A 21845-nucleotide genomic window follows, 5' to 3' on the forward strand; every position below is an offset into this window, starting at 1 on the left:
AAAACTAGCAAGCAAATACATAAACAAAATTGTTCAGGGTGCAGGACCATTGTTGTTTCACTTCCAAAAGACGTGTGTAATTAAAAGGAGGATGAGGGTGTAGGGACAGTTGTTCTTTGTGAGGAGAGACAACAGTACTGCCCCCTCCTTCTCAACCATGCTTTTTGGTGTGGTGCAATTCCAGTCCCAGTTTAAAATGTGTGTGTGTGTATAATTATACACACACACACACACACACACACACACACACACACTCACTCACACAGTGCCTATAGAAAGTCCACACCCCCTTGAACTTTTTTCACATTTTGTTGTGTCAGTGCCTCAGAGTTTTATGCATTTAAATGAGGATTTTTTCCACTTACCTACACACCATACTCCATACTGTTAAGGGGGGAAAAAAGTTTTTATTGAGAAAAAAATTATGTATTAAAAATCCAAAACTGAAAGATCATAATTGGATAAGTCTCCACCTCCCTGAGTTAATACTTGGTGGAAGCATCTTTGGCAGCAATTACAGCTGTGAGTGTGTTGGGGTAAGTCTCTACCAACTTTGCCCTCCTAGATTTGACACTATTTGACCATTCTTTACAAAACTGTTCAAGCTCTGTCAAGTTCCTTGGGGAGCGTTGATGGACAGCAATCTTCAAGTCATGCCATAAATTTTCAATTGGATTTAGGCCGGGGCTCAGACTGGGCCACTCAAGGACATTTACCTTTTTGTTCCCTAGCCTCTCCAGTGTAGCTTTGGCTGTGTGCTTTGGGTCGTTGTCACGCTAAAAGGTGAACTCCCGTTCAGTTTCAGCTTTCTTGTAGAGGGCATCAGGTTTTCTTCATTAACTTCTCTGTACTTTGCTCTATTCATTTTCCCTTCTATCCTGACAAGTGCGTGTGTATGTGTATATCTCATATGATAAAGTTTACCTACGAGGAGGCTACTCGCCCCATCATTTGGGTGTTAGTAGCTTATTGATTTGCTGGGGAGTTGGTTGCAGACTCCCACAAGGTTTCAGAGTTTATATAATATTATATATATTATATAATCAACCCATGTTTGTTTTACAGTGCGTTTTGAGAGACCGCTGTCTTAGTCACTACTTACGGTGTGAACTGTGTGCTGCAAGCAATGACCCTGCCATCTAAACAGCAAGTCACGATAGTTCCATCCGGAGTGAGAGTCCATCCACCAAGACCTAAAACAAACATACACGTTAATAAATTGTTTTATTTCTGATTTCTTGTTTTTCTCCAGCTGTGCAGTAGGTTAGTACGTAAGACAGTCAGACACTTTGTCCCAGCATTGCCATTGCTGTAAAAAAAAAAAAGCATAAATGATTGCACAACTGTTGATAATTGCAACCAGCATTCTCCCAAGCACTCCTCCTGTATTTTCCTGTAAATTGATTATTGTCCTGATTAATGATTAAAACAATCCTGTATGTATATGGGGATGGGTGCCCTTGAAAAATCTATTGCATTTTAATAAAAAACAAAGAATATATAATGAAAGGGTTGGAGGAGATCCTTTTCAGGTTTTTAATGATTTTGGCCTCTGGTAGAACTACACTTCCCACAATCCCCAATACCCCTTTTACTTCCTGCTTCCAGGCAAGACATGGCATTATAGGATGTTTTGAGCTGTGGTGGCAACTCCAACCTTTGAGGACAATTCCACTCCAGGATCTATAGATTACAGTGGAACAAGGGTTTAATTGTACTGTGATATTTAACAATTGTAAGTCTCCCTGGATAAGGGTGGCTGCTAAGAAACAATAAGAAGAAGAATTGGCTACTCTAGCAATTTTAAAGGGTTGGTGTTGAACAAATCCCTGGAATGGAATAGTCATGCACCCCTGGTGCTATAGGACTTTGCAGAAAAGCAAGTTCGAGTCGCTGCTGTCACATGTTCTGTGTACCTGCCTATATCCTGTACAAAAAAAAGATAAACCAGTTTTGAGAAGCATGTGCAGCTGTGTACCCTGATCCTAGTGCGTTTCTTACCTGAAAGTGAGGGATCAGGCTGCAGCTACATCAGTGGGTGAAGCAAATAAAAATTCATGCTGCTTTATCTTTTATAATACAGCGTTATTTATTTATTTTGGAGGGGGGGGGGTCACTTATGTTGGACTACCTAGTGTCTCAGGTAAGGTAGTCCAAGTTAGCGCTACTCTGGGCCTGTGAAACCAGCCGCAAATCATAACTAACTACTATTGGTAACAATGTGGGGCCACATTGCAAGCAAAGATGATCTTCAGCAACTCTTTTTATATCAAAAATTCTATTTTTTTTAATCTAAAAATGAGATGAAATCACTGATGTCAACAATAGAATTGTTGATATCCACAATATATTTTTTGACAGCAGGAATTTTAAGATTCAGTATTTAAATTTCTTGCCATAAAAGGCACCTGTGCTCATGCTGCCTGTGGTGATCAGTAAGGAAATTAATTTTAAGCATTGTTATAATTCAGCCCCTTCAGACTGCAGCCCTGCACCTGTTCCTGCGCTGTTGAATGAAATTCATTCTTTTTAATGGCACAATGCATCACATTATCCTGCAGCGCTTCACCTTGAGTGGCACTGCTCTGATTTCCATTTTATAAAACAGAATTATGCTCTTGCGTAACTAGGTTTTAAAAGGTCCCTTTTCAAGTACAGGATCAGGGATTTAGGGTCCAGTTACAAAACATCTAAAAAAAAATATGCTGCGACACACGGAACAGAAGCTGATTGATGCCTTATTGACTATTTATGATGGATGCTTGAACTGTTGTGTTACTGTATGAGGTAAAGATTGTTTTTGTTTGCAAGAAGCTGGGCTTTATAGCAAGGTCCTATTGGACAGACCAATCAATCAATCATCAAGCCACTTTATTAAGGACACCCAGAATTAAAGACGGCGGCACTTTGCGCAAAGGAGATGGGCCATGTCGTGTGACCTGTCAGCTATAAGCGAATAAGTCTTCATGTGATAAGTGTGTGGTTGTACTGAAACTCTTTCAGTCTGCTATTGTGCTTATTAAATGGGCTATATCTGAGCGCTCTAACCTTTTTGTCTGCAGAGAATTGTGACATCTAACCGGTGAGCGCCACAGGCGCCCCAGAAGAACCCAGACACTGAATGTGCAGCAGGGCAGAGGCTGGGCATGAACCGGTGTGCAACTTAAATGCTATGCGAAAGAGCAGGTTTCAAAAGAGTTCAATGGTCACAATGTCACATGATTTCTCAAGACCAAACACAGAACAACCCCACAGCAGAAAACAAAAAGACAGTCCACGATTAAAAAATAAATAAAATAAAAATTTCCACTGTTCCACTATAACAGTTCATCTAAATCAACCCTGGTTGTGCGCTGCACAGAAGAAAAAGCAGGTGGTGACAAAGCTTCTGGCCACTTCTCTGTATGCAGTAATACACAATGTGATCAGCAGATGGTGACCGAGCCCTTCCAAAAATAGCTCCAAAATACTAATAATCTGTATTCAGGGGAACTGAAACAATAGATGTCACTGCGGTTTCATGTCTTTAACAAGTCAAATGTTTTTCAAATACAAAGGTCGATATGATCGATTTAAGAGGTCATTTCCAAGGTTTGAAGTATTGCCACAGTGACAGTATTGCTGTCTCCTGCTCTCTCTCCCCTCCACCCCTCTCTTTCCCTCCCTCGCTTTCTCTGTCAGGGCCATCTGTGACTCCTCCACCTCCCAATCTGACCAGTAAACCCCCCCCCCCCCCATCTCCACTGTCGCTGGTATCTGGGTCACCTTTCCTCACCTGAAAGGAGGATGCTTGAGGCTGCTGAAATCAGGACATCTGGGGCGCGCACTCACACTCACACACACACACACACACACACACACTGACATACATACTCACTTGCACCAACTAACACATGCATGCTGTACAAACATGCAAACATTTACACACCTACCCTTAGACACATGATGAATAAGCACACACCCATGTTTGCATTGTTATCTTTCTACAGATATTACGTTAAGACATCCTTTAGTTTTAGTTCTGAAGGTTTTGCAGGGAAACTACATACACACACACACACACACACACACACACACACACACACACACACACACACACACACACACACCCTGCTCATTTATTCCACAAGATAATTCCTCACACAGTGTTGCAGAGGCAGTCCTCATTGATTAAAACCAACTTTTTTTAGGGTATGAAAATCAGCTGTAGTCTGGCAGAGCTACTACAGCACTGCACCCCACTCCAGCACTGCACTCCCCTACAGCAGCACAGCACTCCTCACTGCAGCACTGCACTCCCCACTGCAGCACAGAACTCCCCACTGCAGCACAGAACTCCCCACTGCAGCACGGCGCCCCACTGCAGCCCAGCACCCCACTCCAGCACAGCACTCCCCACTGCAGCACAGCGCTCCCCGCTGCAGCACTGCACTCCCCACTGCAGCACAGCACCCAACTCCAGCACAGCACTCCCCACTGCAGCCCAGCACCCCACTGCGGCACAGCACTTCCCACTGCAGCGCTGCACTTTCCTGCAGCAGCACTGCACTTCCCACTCCAGCACAGCACCCCATTCCAGCACTGCACCCCGCTCCAGCACTGCATTCCCCTACAGCAGCGCAGCACTCCTCACTGCAGCACTACACTCCCCACTGCAGCACAGCACTCCCCACTGCAGCACCCTACTTCAGCACAGCACTACCCACTGCAGCCCAGCACCCCACTCCAGCACAGCACTCCCCACTGCGGCACAGCACTCCCCACTGCAGCACTGCACTTCCCTACAGCAGCACAGCACTCCCCACTGCAGCACTGCACTCCCCACTCCAGCACAGCACTCCCCACTGCAGCACTGCCCATTGCAGCACTGCACTTCCCTACAGCAGCACTCCGCACTGCGGCACTGCACTTCCCTACAGCAGCACAGCACTCCCCACTTCAGCACTGCACTCCCCCACTGACTGCACTCCCCACTGACCTGCTTTCCAAAAACACACAGCAAAACAGAAGTGACAGCACGTGACTTTTTTTTTCCTTTTTTTCACTTGAGCTCAACTCTGCAAAACCAAAAAGATGGAGCGAGAGAGAGGAACGGGAACTGAGGACAGTGAAAGAGAAAGCGAGAGAGGGAGAGATAAAGGGGGAAGTGGCAGAAAGAGGGAGAGAGAGATGGAGGGCAGAAGAGAAACTGCCTCCAGCCACCTCACCTGGAGCTGCCTATCATGGGCAGTGCTGCACTAACATGCTGCATTACCTGTTTTACCTGTCTTGCTGATAAAGGTAATTTGGTAGAGGGGGAAAAAATAGAGAGAGAGAGAGAGAGAGAGAGAGAGAGAGAGAGAGAGAGAGAGAGAGAGAGAGGTCAATGAGTGGAAAGCTGGAGAGACATTGACAGAGGAGGAGAGGAGGGAGACAAGCAGAACCATTCTCTGAAGAAACAGAAGACCAACAATTATTTTTCATTTTATAATATTTGGCCATTTATTTTCTTTTATGCCACTTAACAAAATACAAACTGAAAAAAAAAACAGCAACAAAAAAGAGCACTAATAAAAACCCGGATTTCTTCTGTTCGACTGCAAACCATCAGAACTGGTGAGGCAAGCGCAGCCATGCCCCTGCCTTCTGCAGTTCACACTGCTTCACTCTGCCTTTCCTACAAAATTAATGTGTTTTACTCAATCCATCGCACTTATATGAGAGTCCACGCTAATCAAGCCGAAATTTTGCAAACCAATGGTACCTAATTAATTTGCATAGTAAAGTATAAGCATATATATTGTAACTTGCACGGGGGAAGGCAGCAGCAGGGCTGGTAGGTGACGTAATCACATACTCCTTGCAAGAGAGCCAGCTCTTTTGTACAGCTGTATGGCAGCTATGCTGGAGAGCGAGAAGTCCCGGGTTCGCCTCTGTGTGGATTGAAGCACCTGCCTGCAGGGGCCGAGATCGCTACTATACCCGTCACACGCGATTTCCCACTCCGTCACCAGTTTTCTGATTCAAAGCCCATCTCTTCAATGTACCCGTCAGCCCGCGGTTTCTTTTTTTTTGTTTTTTTTTCTCGCATTCCAAATCAGTCTGTCTTTATTCTGCAGTTACACAGCGCTTCCTCCAATTTCATATGACGAAAATGCAGCAAAAACAAAGCTAACGAGACAAGGCACTGTAATGTAAAACAGTTTTAGATACTGTGATGCCTTTAAAAGAAATCTATGATCTATAGTTGCTTTTGGGCATTTTCATTTGCAAGTGAACTGTGACATTAGGGCCTTATCGAGCACTATATTCTGCAATTTTGAATGCTGACTTTGGATACTGTTTTAATTCTGGTAACTGGTGATGTTTTTTCTGAATTGCTTGCCTTTTAGTGTTTTATGCAGTGCTGTGCATGGGTAGCATTTTGATTTAATTTTGCTGTTGGGTCGTTAACGGGGAATTTTACATACTGCTGCAATACCTACCGGATTTATAATTCTATACGGTACTGTACCACAGTCCACATGTCCAGTCTGTCCTTTGGAAAGTTATCTTTTCAGAATCATGTTGTTGTGAATTAAAATACTTGAAAATATAATACTGTACCAACAAAACCAACTACAGTACATCTAAATGGAAGTCTACATATTTTAAAACACATTTCTGACATTGTATCTTTTTTTGTGTTCCCCGAAAAAATGGACAAGGATTGGAGCGGGGCCAAAATGAAATAATCAGATATGAGTCACATTCGTTTAACCATCACTGAAGTCCAAATGTTATAGGGGCCGAGTATGTGAGTGGTGACTGTACAATACTATGCAAATTGAGTATGCTAAGTACATAGCAGTTCATTTGATTTTTTTATGACTTGCTGGCACTTGACATTGCAGTCAGTCCCATTGTTAGAGCAGTTTGGTGGGAATGATAAAACAGAAGCGATAGCTGGTGGAGGCAGTGCAGTGCCTCAGTGCTGTGGTTCAGCTGTGATAATCTGCAGGAGGTAAGTACAGGTCTGACAGGAGAGGGATTCCTAAGACTAGTGGGACACAGAGTGTGAGTGCATGACTTGTGTTTCTGTGTGTGCGTGTGCATGTGTGTGAGTGTGTGACAGTCAATATTCCTGCAGGTCAAAGGTATCTTCCTCCAGTTTACCAGAGCTGCACACACAGTTTCTATAGAGAAGTGATCCTGAACAGTAAACACAAGAGGTAGTGAGGGGAAGTTAGGTGAGCTTGTGATCTGATCAAAGACATGATGAAGGGCTGCCCTTATAAAGGTATAACACAGCAGAGAATAACACCAGAACTCTGCTGCCAAGGGGAAGATATTAAGAAAGGAGATGCGCTGTCTTGATGAACCAGCCCTGTATAGATCAATAAGGAAATAAATCTGCCAGGGTGGGGCCATCGCGGGCAGGCACAGGGGCTCTGCCAGGGGCTCTGCCAGGGTGGGGGAGTCATGGGCAGGCACAGGAGCTCTGCCAGGGTGGGGGCGTCACAGGTAGGCACAGGGGCTGTGCCAGGGTGGGGGTGTCAGGGGCAGGCACAGGGGCTCTGCCAGGGTGGGGCCATCGCGAGCAGGCACAGGGGCTCTGCCAGGGTGGGGGAGTCACGGGCAGGCACAGGGGCTCTGCCAGGGTGGGGGAGTCGCGGGCAGGCACAGGTGCTCTGCCAGGGTGGGGGAGTCGCGGGCAGGCACAGGGGCTCTGCCAGGGTGGTGGAGTCGCGGGCAGGCACAGGGGCTTCTTTGTGGATCTGATACCTGGGAGAGAAGGAACTGAGGATACTGAATTGGATTTCTAGTGAAAACTGTTTGTTGTTGAGTTAAAAGTTTCCTTTAGTATTTCTAATTGTCTCTTTAACCACTATGCAAAAGAGCTGGGTCGATCCATCCAGCTTCCTCCTCGCACCTGGCTGTTACATTCCTCCCGAGCTCTCCAACCCTCTCAGTAACACAACAGTAGAAACGACCCCAGCAACTTCCATAGCACTGTGGCGCACCATTGTCTTGGCTGCCACCTCTGGGGGCTAATAACCAGAGTTTTGAAACACATGATCTTTTACCTCTCATCAGCACAACTAATCTCCTGCAAGTTCCTTCTCAGACTCTGTTTAACCTGCCTGCACCATACACTGTACATTCCCTCCCTCCCACAGCAGCAGGCATTAGGATCTGCAAAGGGAGGAGAAAGCTTTATTGTTAAAGCAAGGATAATGTGGTACGGGCGGAAGCAAAGGAAGTGCGGCTCAGTGTGTTCATTCAGTGAAAAAAGTGAAGGTACACGTGGCTTGTGTGTGTGTGTGAGTGTGTGTGTGAGTGTGTGTGTGTGTGTGTGTGTGTGAGTGTGTGTGCGCATCAGACAAAAGCTGTGTTATTGCAGAGAGGAAGACACAAGACAGGAACTGAAAAGGGGGGTTTTCCATTTATTTGACAAGATGCTTTTTATTATTCTGTATAGTAATAATAATAATAATAATAATAATAATAATAATAATGGGTTGTGTCTGTGACAGCTAGGGACTTACGCACGTTACATATACACTGCGTGAGGGCTTGCTCGTGCTAAGGGGGGGTAAATAATTAATAGAATGTCAAGAATCTAGCTGGTTTAGAATTCCTATGAGTCTAATATCTTAACAGACAGTAATACAAGGTCTTCAGCTTTAATGGTCCCAGTCTCTGGAGTTCCCTCCACCCCCTCTCTATCTTGGACTCTGGTTCACTATTTTAAGTTGTCACTCTCTCTCTCTCTCTCTCTCTCTCTCTCTCTCTCTCTCTCTATATATATATATATATATATACACACACACACACACACACACACACACACACACATATGTGTGTGTGTGTGTGTGGATGCACAATGAAAATGCAACTCTCTAAGTTTTACATCAATAGCTCATTGGGCACATACATAATGTTATTTACATTTTAAATAGTGAGCAGATAGGTTTGTTGATTGTTTGGGTAGTATTGTTCCTTGGGATAACAAAATACTGAGCTCAAGTCATGTGATTTCATAAAAACGCCAAGTGCTCAGTGTTTGGTATTTGAGTTCAGTTAAAATTGCCAAATCGAGTTTATTAAGACTTGAATATGAATATGAATAGTCATTTCAAAAGACATGATTTTAATTAATGTAAGAACAGTGAAAGATACGATCATGCCCCACTTGAGTAATAAAGATCGCCTGGTTGCTATCGACATGATTGAAGGCGGCCTGTCTGCGACAGAAGTTGCTTGGAGAATGAGATGTTCTGCTTCATAAATCAGCAGACTAGTCCAGAGAAACCAAGAAACCGGCTCTGTGAGTGACAGGCCACGTCCTGGAATGCAGAGGGTCACCACACCGACCCAGGACCGACTGATCCATCTGTGTAATCGTTTTCAGACTGCAATGGGCACAGAACGAGAAATTGCCTCTAAGCTACCCAGAGCTGCGTGGTCCTCCGAGGCTGTAGCTCTGAGTGGCAGCATTAGCGGACGGCTGACAGCACACGTTTCGGAGGATGCGGGTGTCTATCTTCGCCGGGTTGAAAAAATAGGAAAAATTATTGGCGATTCCAAAAAAAAGAAAAAGAAAAAAAAATAGTGTTAATGCTCAGAGAGGTCACACCCAATAATAACTTTGTAATGTTTTCGTTTTGACAGTGTGTCACGTTTTATACTGAAAACTTATCATGAGTCTTTCACCTGTATTTTTGTTCACTTTCTCTGTGATTTTGTTTGATATCTATGTTTAAAATATTTGATTAAAAGACCTGAGTGTTGTGTTTCTTTTGTACATCAGTACACACACACACACATATATATATATATATATATATATATATATATATATTATATATATCCTTATATATATATATATATAAATATATATATAGTCATGTACATATGTATATAAGTATAAGTGCTGTAACTGACTTTGAAATAAAGGGACGGCGTGTTTCCGTTTTGTTTTCTGACTCCTCGTGTAGCCATTGCCACTTTTCAGCACTTGATGTTGGTCATTTGTCTTAGTCTTGCTATCCTGTCACTAGTCACGCTCAATAGCATGCTTGTAAATGAACAGACAGCAGCCGGACAGAAGCAGCTGTCTGTCTGCCACTGGGGTAAGGCAATGGATACAGTTACCAACCTTTAGAAAAGTTTCCTATAGTTTATAAAGGTAAGGGCACAGTGAAAGCACAGTAAAACACACTGAAAACATGATAAGAACACAGTGAAAGCACGGCAAAGCACAAACGAGGATGGTAAAGCCTGCTAAAACCTTGGCTAACCACTACAGCACAGTAGATCCCTGGTAAAAGCAAAGCCTACTCTACAAGGCAAGCTATTGGCGAGCCAGACCACCCTTCACCCTCTCGCCGCTTTCCCCCTGTGTTTCGAACCCTCCTGATCCCACTATCCTGGCTCGGGTCAGAACATTCATAGGGTCAGTATCCTAGAGTGCAGCTTTGAAATCATGACCATCAGGCACAAGTCAGCTGGGGTTCTCACAGTGGGTATAGAGCTTCAACCCTTGTCACAGAGAGGTCTGGTAAAGCACATTGACAAACACGGCAAACCAGGGTAAACTATGGTATGGTGGTCCAGGCAGTCAGCTGTCAAGGAGATGATCTCTGGCGTATGTATTCCTTACAGATAGGGGAAGACAACGGCTACAGAGGACAGCAGTAATCATAAAGTGTCATTTCACATTGCGTGTTCCAGGCGTGTAGGAGGATGTAGCCTGAGGATTTGGATATGCGGGTGTTTCATCGTTCAGTCACACGGAGTGGGTGTTTATTTTGGAGAGTGACGCAACGATGAAACCAAGACAGCAGTAGTTCTTTCAAAATGGGCGCAGTCTTAAGATTTTAAAACAAAAACAGCACACTTCCACAGGATACAGCTGACTGCATTCTGCTGCTCTGCCTGTTTAAATGCTACCCGGGCATCACGTGACCCATTTCGGTAGGTAAAAAGTCAAACATAAAACATTTTTAAACATAAAATAACGAGTCAATATACATATATAAATATGGACGTATACAAATAAAGCTGTATATTTTTGTATTACTTAAAATAAACCAAATATGCCACCCATCCACAATCTCCTTTTAATTCTTTAGTAATGTTATCTAATAACAAGAACATGTACTTATTTACATACCTTATATTTACAAGAAATGTGTTAAACAAGATCCCCTTGTTTCATTCACCTGACCTGAGGAGTGGTCATGTGACCTCCAAACACAAACAGGATTCAAACAGGAACAGATGGAAGAAAGAAAGTGATTTTAATTTCTGTTGATATGGTTTACTTACATTCCACCAACAATATAACAAACAGTAACAGTATTTCTGTTTTGCATGTATTTGATTGTGAGTGAGTATGTACACTTAAACAGATTAACAATGGCATGCCAGTGATATGCACCAGCGATTAGACAGCCCACTGTTTTTTTAACACATAGACACGCGTGGGACAGAAGTTGATCTGTTCTGTCACAGCCAGTACAGGAGCTTCCTAACTGCAGTACGCATGTCACCGGGTTTTGCACAAAAACAGTTGGGCACAGGCAAATCAGAACTTGAACAGTGCAATGGCGCAGAATGAGGTAGAAAGCGGTTTGAACAGAGCGCCCATAGCAACGGGAAGTTAGGGGCTTCAGGGTGCAGCAGGCACTATAGAATGTGAAGTCAAACAGACAGCCTGCTCAGGACTAACAAATGCACTAAGACTGATTAAAGGACCCCTCACTGCAAATTACATAGGCAATAATACCGGGTTGTTACTAGCATTCAAAAATGACTATTTGCATGACACAGTGATTTACTTTCATTTTTATATTCCAAGTTAAAGACAAAATGTTTCTTTTTGCGATTCACAATACACAGGGATGTGACAACGTAATTTAGCTTGAACAAAAAACAAAACATTTATAATAAAAACACATTCGTAAAATTCGTTGTACAGAAAAAAAAAAAATACGAATGCAAATAAAAGTTATTTTTAATCCAAACATTTTTAAATTAATTTTAAAAATAGCAAGGAAAAAAAAGACACGAACAGCGCGCTGAGCCGCCTGAGCTCCTAGCCTCACCGTGCGGCTTTGCAGGACCCGGTTAGAAAGCGCTACTTCGCCAAGTCTGTCCTCTCCGTGCATAGCAAGCACCGAGGAAATCTCGCGTTGCTGGCCTTTTCTCTCTACCTCCCCTCCTCCTTCCTCCTTCCTCCACTCCCTTGCCCACTCTATCTCATTTCTCTATCACTCTCTCATTTCTGAGCGTGTAAGAGACTCGGCGACTGTATCTCCTCCCGAACCAAACTCGAAGCGCTGCAGTCTTTGAAAAACAGAGGCGATACACTCCCTGCTCCACAACATGGCTACTATCGTTACCTCAACCCGGTTTACTGACGAATACCAGCTGTACGAAGAACTCGGGAAGTAAGCGGGAAAATACTTTTTTTTTTGCTAAATGTATACGTGTGCGATATTTGTGTCAGTCTAGGCGTGTGCGTGTGAACAGACATACAGGCATAGAGACGAACAAGATCGCTAGATTATCGTCTCAGGGAAGAGAAAACAGCTAGCTTGTCAAAAACACATTCATACCCGAATCGAGCAATACCTTGGTTTGAATGCAACTCATTCTTTCCCGAGCGTGTAATGTAATCCTTTATTTTATTTTGCAATAATGGCGAATACTAGTAATAATAATAATAGTAATAATACAGTGACAATCTAATTTTCTAATTTGGCTGGTGAACGCCTAGTCTCGTCTCATTTTCTTGAGGTGCTGTGGGTTGTATACACGGTGTCTATTAATTAAGACCACCCCCAAGGAAGGCTGAAAAGCCGCTGCAGAAGGCATTGTTGTTTTTATTATCATTCTTTTATTGCATTTATGTCAGTGTTGTGCTGCATTTTTATTGTTATTGGGCATTTTGGCTAATGCATCGCAGGTCACAGTAACTGATAAGGTGTGTGATAGTACACACTCGTGATAATATTGTAGGTCTCATTGTAATATCTATCTATCTGTGTCTATCTATCTTTCTATCTATCCATCTCTCTCTCTCTCTCTCTCTCTCTCTCTCTCTCTATATATATATATATATATATATTATTATATATATATATATAATATATCTATATATATATATTATATAATGATACCCTGCTACGTATATTTCTGTACATGAATATTACGTGAATGATATAACGCTACAGTGTATCGGCCTCGCCTTGTACTAGTCAAGAATGTTGTATAATTTTAAATAAATAAATGAATTATATGCACAGCTTTAGTCGACACTCCGGTTTTAAATACTATTTGTATTTATAAAAACGAGAACTGCAGTAAACATGGATTTTAATGTGTGTGTTTAAGCATGCCCCTGTGGTATGTATTGCTGTGCTGTTCCTTGTTCCTGAATTCCAGACGCACTGACTATTTATTGCGACTGTCATTTTATAGGATGTACAGTGGCTCTTTAGTTGTCCTTTAAATAAATACTACTGTATTGAAACTGACTGGGGACCTACTCTCACGGTTACCTTTAATGACACCATATAACGATGGTTGTATTTGATATTATGAATGTGCATTTTTATTATTTGTTGACAGCAAGTGTCCGTTTCAATTGGCGGCTGTACCCATGGATATTTGCCTTCTCTGTCACCTATGTATTTACAGCTAAGTCGGATTTTATTGTGCGGTCTTTGTGCAGCTGTACGGTAGTGTAATTAATCCCCACACAGCGCTCTGTATTGCAGTACTGGCGCTTAAAGATGGGTTTTAGAGGCTTTTTTTTTTAAATAGCAATATTTTCTAACCTTTTTTATATGGTGTAATAAACCTATTTGCATAACCTCACATATCCTTCTGAGATAAAATATGTCTTTATTTCTTTCTTCTTTCGTTTTAATATAGGGGCGCATTCTCCGTGGTTCGCAGATGTGTGAAGAAATCCACCGGCCAGGAATATGCAGCAAAGATTATCAACACTAAAAAACTTTCGGCAAGAGGTAAGACAAATTTCAAAATGTTTCTTTTTATTATTTCATTTTTTTTTTTTAAAGTGTCAGGTTGATTAATTACTGTGTTTATTTTATTTTAATTTGTATAATTATTAAATAATTCAGTTTGGATACGGTTTTGTGTTTCTTGCCTGCGGTAGGCTGTACTGGGAGTCACGTTGCGTGACTTTGTTTCGTGTGCGTAATGTTTGAAGGGAACCCAAAAGCGACAACAAAAAACAAAACAAAAAAAAATGGAAAGGGTTTTGCTTTGAATTTTTGAAAATATATTTATTGTGTGTGTGCTGTAAATGATTCAGTTAGCGGGCGCGGTATGTCATTGCTTAAGTTGTGCATGTAGATTAGTGTTGCTGTGGCTACTGCGGCTGTAGCGCGTCTGTGCTGCTGAAAGGGATCCGCTTGCACTTTATTCCAGGCACAGACATTTCCCGACAGCTGCAGTTCGCACGTCTCCCATACCTAAGGGACCGTCGGCCACTTCGTACCATCGGTGTGCAGCGTGAAATCATCTACCGCATAGGTTAAACTGCCGAGTACCTTTTTTCCCCCATTTGTATTTGTGTGTCATGTGACCGGAATTGAAAAATGTAAATTCTCTCTTAAATACCCAAGCTCTGTGCTGTTTTTTTTGTTTTAGGGGCGGGGGAAGCGAGCGCTTGAAAGAAACGTAGGTGCCTGGTACCTTCTTATTAGAACAGATCCCTTATTTAGTTAAGCGATGCGTTGTCGGCCTTGGCCTAAAGCAAAAGGCTGAAGCACGGAGATTTAAAAAAAAAAAAAAAAAAAAAAAGCAGTTAGCTATATAATGTTTGTTTGCTGGATTGATTGATTTATTTTATGTATTCCACATTTTGATGGGTAGTTGCATAGATTCCCTCCCTCCGACCCCCTAGGTATCTGTGGTTTGTTTTTTAAAGCAAAAAGTGTTCATATTTTAACAAAACGCTGTGTGTGTAGACACTTGTGCTCTCCGTATTCACACAGATAGCCTGCTCCCTGTGCATAAGGTATCAGAACCCTACCTCAGTGATGAAATAAGACTGCAAGGTTTGACCCTGTTCCAGGTTTGACTTGGGCTTAACAAGACCCACCTGATTTTATCTGCATGCACCATGTGTACACTGTGGCTGACCAAGCCCCTGCTAGCTGCTGAGCCTCACACCAGTCCAGGGTGCGTTCTGCACAAGAAGTAGGTTTATAGTGTGGTGGTGGGGGTGGCAGGAGGACTTGGTTTCACACCTGTGTCAAAAATAAAGAAGCCTGGAAAAATGAAACAATCTTTACAAGAATGAGGAGAATGGTAAGAGTTTTGCTGATCCCATAAGAGAAACACATTTTTTAACAGCTATGAAGCTTCAGGGGGTTGTGCAGTGTGACATGATTGATCTGAATGGTTTTATTTAATAAGGATTTCACATGCACGCTTGTTAAGGGAACTGCCTGAACTGAAACAGAAGAGGAAATATGGAACACATTTCACCTGCAAGATTTATTTCATTCACACCGAAAAACTACAAAAAGATGCGGCAATTAATAGACCCACAGTTGCTAAAGAAGGTCCAGTTATCGATGTTGAATTCATTCACTGATGCCAGTCTCACCTGTAACATTAGCTTCTGTGCACAGAGCTTGAACTCACAAGTCCAGAGCAGATTCTGAATATCGAACTTTGCTATTCATGAAAACAATCTCTATCTACGTCATGATTTGAAAGCTTTGCGAATAGGATCTCTTGTCCAGTATGAGTGCTCCTCAATGGAGGATCGTTTTTTTATACTGATGTTTGGGATCTGCAGATGGTTTAGAATTAAGGCAGTGGTCGTGTTCAGCCGGTAAGTGTGAGACAGACAGACAGACAGAGGAACACAGTCGGTGTATAAGGATCCCCATTTTTTGAATGAAGACCCTAAAAAAAAGAAATTTTCATTGAAAAGCTTAGTTCTCACTCGTTGAAAAGATGTTGGTTACAGGACAAGCTAACCAACATGTACTTCATGTAGCTTTATTAACATTCGTTATTACTGGTCATGTGGCTCACATTATGTTCCTGCGAATCTATTCATTATCAAAAAAAAAAAAAAAAAAAGAGAAAATGATTACTTGAATTTCACCTACAAGGATAGATGGATACACATCTTCACAGCACAGGAACCAGGTAGGTCACATGGCCTGATTGCAGCCTGACCATTGGTGAAGTGAGCTTGACCTGCAACACAACAGTGATTAGGTACCAGGAAGCAGCAGCACCGTTCTTTGAGATTTCTGCACGTTCCAAACTGAGTTATAAAGTGACACTAGAGGTAATGGATCTTCAAAACCTTGTTTGGCTCTGCATTTAAGAGGTTAAAAAATGCTCTGGCCCAAGTCCAGGTACTGGTTTTCAAGTCCGAGTGCCCCATGAATTGATCCGGACTAGTCTGGCTGCAGCTGTCCGCAGTGCTGGGAGGGGTCCAACGCTGGGAGCCGGCACGCAGCTGCTCAGGGCATTATGGGGAAGCGCAGACACTTATGAAATATTAAACAGCAATTATTAAATAACAATAATCCCCACACAAATATAAAAGCCATTCTTTACAGCTGTTTATCGGTCAGTCAATAGCGCACATCACTCAGCCTGTCTGAGGATATTTAGACGTGCTGTCATTGGGGTGAAGCCTTACCAGTTTGGAAGGGATGGGTTGCAGCAAAACGCTTCAGAAATACATCATTAAAGGTGCTGTGTAACCAGGGCTTTCAAAACCACTCCAGCAGGGCTGTAGTGAAGATGCCCTCTCACCTCTGTGTGCTTTAGAGTGTGTCAGATAACCAGGGAACTGCTTTACCCCTTTGCCAGATGTTCTTTGGCACAATCTAGGTGTGTCAGAACTAGTCACCTGTCTGTCTTTATGTACGTACAGGTGTTGCACCTAAAACGCATTTTTGCATGTTTGATTATTTATTGGTGATTACACATGGTCAGGACATTTGTTAGTTAATGAGAGTATACGAACGAGTGGTATATGGAGGAGGACACTGTTCCATCTTCACAGGGCTGTATTTACAGTGGATGTGAGTCAGGCTAATTTGCATTGTCAGGATCACTCTAGCTGTGTTTTATAGCTGAGGCAGGGCTGGTGGGTGTTGCTGATAGACTTGATGTTTTGAAAATGAGACTCCTATTTCAGGTTTTACTACGAGCTGATAAAGTCCTGTCCACTCGTTGCCTCCCTGTTTTTCGCTCAGTCCCCTTTTGACTGAATAGGTATTCAAATTATTAATACTTACAAAAGGTTGGATTAGGCAGTGAGGAGCTCTCTGTAGATTTGAGGCCATGCAGACATATACCCTTATAAACGTTTCCACAGTAAAAGCACAACAAAGTGTAATAAAGCACAGTTAAGTCTGGTAAAGCATAGATACGTGCTGTAAAGAATAGTGAAGTGTGGTAAAGCATATTAATAAACGTGGCAAACCAGGGTAAACTATGAATAAATGTATAGTTTTATACCATGGTTCGAATGCTGGAAGTCTGCACAATGTCTCCCGATTCCTCCAGGGCATCCTGTGAGGTGGGACCCTCCTTTTTCTGAGTCTCCAAAGTGCTTCTCCGAGCTCCATTGGCTGGAAGTTGTAACATTCCAGTTAGTGGTGCATATTTCATGAGACAAATGCATTACGAATCTTTAATGAAGCTGAGCTGGTAATGGGGAGTTGGAGGGGAAGCCTCTGTTTCGATGCGCGGTCTGTCTGTGGACAGTTCTGCAGGAAAGCTGAAGGGAGAGAGAAAAGGGAGGGAGGGGTGATTTATGTCCATGAATAAAGAGTGGAGAAAGGAGAATCGTTGTGTTTGTAAATATGAGAGTGGGGTTAGTTTTATGTTTATGAATGTGGGAGAGGGTGTTGTATTTAGTTTTCTCCTCTTTCACGAAGGCATTTGTTTTCGCCATTGTAACACCATATGACAATATGAGAGCGAGAGAGATCAATTTCTGAGAGCCATGCTTTTCATCCTCACCAAAATATCATGCACTCAGTTTACAGTATGTTTTTTTTTTCTTGTTTGTGTTGCAGTCAAATAAACAACCTGTTCACACAGTTTTTCAAACTTTTCCATACAGAAACAGCTCATGTTCATATCAGAATGTATACAAATCTCCTTTCTGTCCTTCTAAAAGTGTCCCACAGCAAAAGCACAGCAATGTGGAGTAAAGCACAGTGAAAGCATAGCGATAGCTTAGCGCTGTAAAGCATAGCTAAGCATTGTAAAGAATAGCGAGGTATGGCAAAGCATATAAATGACTTTTAATAATACAACTTTCCAGGTAATAATTCCGATACCGTTCCAGTGACTGCTTCAGTATGTGGCATACAGTGCTGTACTGCTGATACCATCGATAGAGGGCTGATAGTGATAGCTCATTTGCTTGTGGATCTCCACCTGCTGGTTGAAGGGTAAGACATACTGCATATTCTGCATTTACCTGAAATGCACACAGTGCTTTCGTTTTACTACTGTCTGGCATCCTTTGTTTTGTAGTTAATTCAGTGGGTAAAGTAAGGCCTTCACAACCTATTCTTCTGGGATATTTTTCAACTTTAATACACTGTTACACACAATGTTTCGCAAATCAACAAACGCCCGAAATACTTAATCTTCAACGGCTATCCAAACATCAAAACCACATGATCTTTCCAGAGATGGAAGTAAGACTCCTATAGTACAGCACTTTCACCCATTCCAGGTTTTACTAAACGCTTGATTAGGTAGAGAGTATTCAAACAATTTGTTAAATAAAGATAGTCATTCATTGCTGTGAGTGTGGAATAGGAAGGCCTTTAACATTAGAGAGAGAGAGAGATTCATTCTTGTCGGATCTGCTCTACAGTGTGGCAAAGATAACACCACTTGAAATGACTAATGACATGTATAATGTATACTAAATATTGATAACATCCATTTTTCTCTTCTGCACAATACATAGGACTTTATTAATTAGTTCTCATGAAATAGCACTGCTGTTGTAATTCTGTAGTGTTGTGTTCGGTGACAACTGTTCAGATTGAGTGACGCTTCGGGTGTAACTTGACTAGAGGTGCAATCGGCACCCTGATTTCATATTAGATTATCGTATAGACATTTATCAACGATAATCGATGCATTGACGTTTTATTTTTCAAAGCACGCGTTTTTTTAACAGAAGATCCAATAACTAAAAGCACTCTTGTGCATAATAGTTAAACAAAAAGGCACAACTTAAATTCAAAGACTTCCGATTATAAAAAAAAAAACAAAAATGCCCCTTTAGCATTGTACTAATAATAAAAAAAATACTAAATTTTAACAAGTCATTTCTATCTGAACTATGTTTTTTCATTACTGTTAGCATTTTAGGTCCAAAAGCAAAACATTTCAATTACTCTCAGAGATCCTGACAAATCTAACTGTCGTACTGAATTCAGCTTCTTTTCATATAATGCTGCCATATAATCCAAACACAACATGCTTTGAAACAAAATAAGGTAAATCGGTAGATTTAATTAAAAAAAAAAAAACGTATTGCCTTCATTTTTAAATCAAGAAAACGTGAGTACAATAGGCCTGCTTCGGATTTGGCCTGGCCACGGCGAATGTAGAGGCCTAAAGTGTGTATCCTAGCAACGCGCTAATCTACTGTACTAGCACTAAAAGAAGCGCACTCTCAGTCGCTCGATGTTTTAGTGCAAACCGGCAACGGGAGACTTCAAACTGGGGTCTGATTTGATGCATCGATTCACCAATATGTAATCGAAGCTCTGGAAATTTAAGAACAGATGATCAGTAATTGATGCATTGATTAATTGTTACACCTGTTGCTTTGACACCACGCACTTGGTGTGAAAAGACCTTTTAGACTGTTACAAGGCTGCTGCTGCTTGCTGTGTGTCTTCCATTTGAATGGGTTTAAAATATCACAGAGGTGCTGAGCATCAGAGGAATCCCAGCCAGCGCTGATCATTGAGTCAGAATCCTCTGCAGACACTGCTTCCTGTGACATCAGAATCACACGTGCAAACAAGGGAAGAAGAATGGGGTAAATGCTAGAAACAATGGGAGGCCATTCAGCCCACAGTGCCTGGTTTCTAGTAGCTGCTTGATCTCTAAGCCTTGTCAAGTTAAGCAGTTATTACTTTGCCCATTCGGAATCTGCAGGGTTATGGAACTTGGCACTGCAAACAACAAGTTCTGTTGCTTCTGCCCTTTTTTAAAAGGAGGGTTAATCTATAATTTAACGACAGCAATGACAGCCTTACCTTCCAACAAGGCACTGGGCTACCAAGACTTCAGTGCCCTCCAATCAGGGCTCCAGCGCTAAATCTTGTATGGAGAAAAGCCTGGCACAGTGTGGTGCACCATATAGTCTACATGTGTAGTTGCAACAGTCCAACTGCATTCTCCAGTTGAGTTTTGCACCAGTTTGCAATCAGACTCTCTCACTTCTGTCAAGTAAATTAACAATTTGGATACTGACTCACACCCTTCCTCCCTCCCTCTTGGTCTTTCACAGTGACACACAACCTCCCTCCCTCCCTCTGTCTCTCACAGTGACTCGTGCTGAGGCTCTGCTGGCGTGCTGCTGGATGGAGCAGGTCCAGGTTACCCCAGATGTCAGTTGATATTGTGACCTTCAGATCAGATCTCTTGGAAGAGCGTGTTGGATTTTCTGGAAGTCTGCTTTCCCTTCCCTGTCACTGCTGTTACTCCCATGAGTGTGTGTGTGTCTCTCTCTCTCTCTCTCTCTGAACGTCTCGGCAATGTGACAGACACGGGCAGCGTCCCTCATACACTCACTGTCACCCTCTCAAGGCAATGTGACGTCACCTCTCTTTCTCTCTCTCTCTGTTCGAACATGGGCAGTGCCCTCTCTTGTTCTAGTCTTTACCACTTTGTTATTATTATTATTATGAATTAGTCATTTAGCAGACGCTTTTATCAAGAGCGACGAGGGGTTGAACTATACATCTCAACTGCTGCTGCAGTCACTTGCAATAGGACCTCGGTTTTACTGTTGTTGTGTATGGAGTAGAAGGTTCTGCTCCTGGTATGTGTCTGTCTGCAGTATAAATGAGTGTGAACAGGTTTAAATGTAGCAGTCTGGTTCTAGCCTTGTAGTTGTGGTGCACTCCAGCACACTCAAACCCCTTTAGCATACTCCACACAAAGCAGAACAGTCTTCCCATCACAAGGAATCCAAAGAGTTAACCTGCTCTAGAGTAGTGTTAGAGTCTCGTTTATCAGCCATCCAAATAATTACCTCCCCACCGAACATCCGCATACAAGGAGAACATTTACAGGAAATCAGTAACACCCATGCATGGCCCCATGACAGTTATGTTAGCAACCATTGTCTTTGTTGGCCTGTGTTTGCCCCCCCCCCCCCCCCCCCCCCCCCCGTGTGTGTGCTCTAGCAGATATCGGGGCAGCACCAGAGGCTGGACGTGTCATTCAGCTGCTTTTTCTTTCCTGAAATCGGTGACGCTGCTCACCACAGGAAGTGCACAGTATACAAGCTTCCACCTCAAATATGTTGCATTGAACTTGCTTTTTAAACAGAGCTGCAGTGCTTCAAAATCCAGGGACATGCAGAGCTGCAGTGCATAAACATCCAGGGCCATGCAGAGCTGTGCAGCGCTGCAGTGCATAAACATCCAGGGCCATGCAGAGCTGCAGTGCTTCAGAAACCTGGGCCATGCAGAGCTACAGTGCATAAATATCCACGGCCATGCAGAGCTGCAGTGCATAAACATCCAGGGCCATGCAGAGCTGTGCAGAGCTGCAGTGCATAAACATCCAGGGCCGTGCAGAGCTGCAGTGCA

The 21845-nt window shown here is 42.7% G+C and overlaps 1 protein-coding gene across 20 annotated transcripts in view; it reads left to right on the top strand.

The window, feature by feature from the left end:
• Positions 1-12150: 12150 nt before the first annotated feature.
• Positions 12151-21845, top strand: part of LOC121325571 (calcium/calmodulin-dependent protein kinase type II subunit gamma) — a 57609-nt gene continuing 47914 nt past the window's right edge. For 5 of the 20 annotated variants that reach the window (XM_041268265.1, XM_041268270.1, XM_041268268.1 and 2 more), the window contains exons 1-2: positions 12151-12416; positions 13906-14000. In XM_041268265.1, the coding sequence (XP_041124199.1) occupies positions 12352-12416; positions 13906-14000 (160 nt within the window). In that variant the 5' untranslated portion in view covers positions 12151-12351. The remainder of the gene's footprint in view (positions 12417-13905; positions 14001-21845) is intronic. The other 15 variants (XM_041268276.1, XM_041268279.1, XM_041268284.1 and 12 more) reach the window with 5 other exon arrangements.

The sequence above is a fragment of the Polyodon spathula genome, chromosome 13 (assembly GCF_017654505.1).
Source record: "Polyodon spathula isolate WHYD16114869_AA chromosome 13, ASM1765450v1, whole genome shotgun sequence".
Classification (NCBI taxonomy): Eukaryota; Metazoa; Chordata; class Actinopteri; order Acipenseriformes; family Polyodontidae; genus Polyodon; species Polyodon spathula.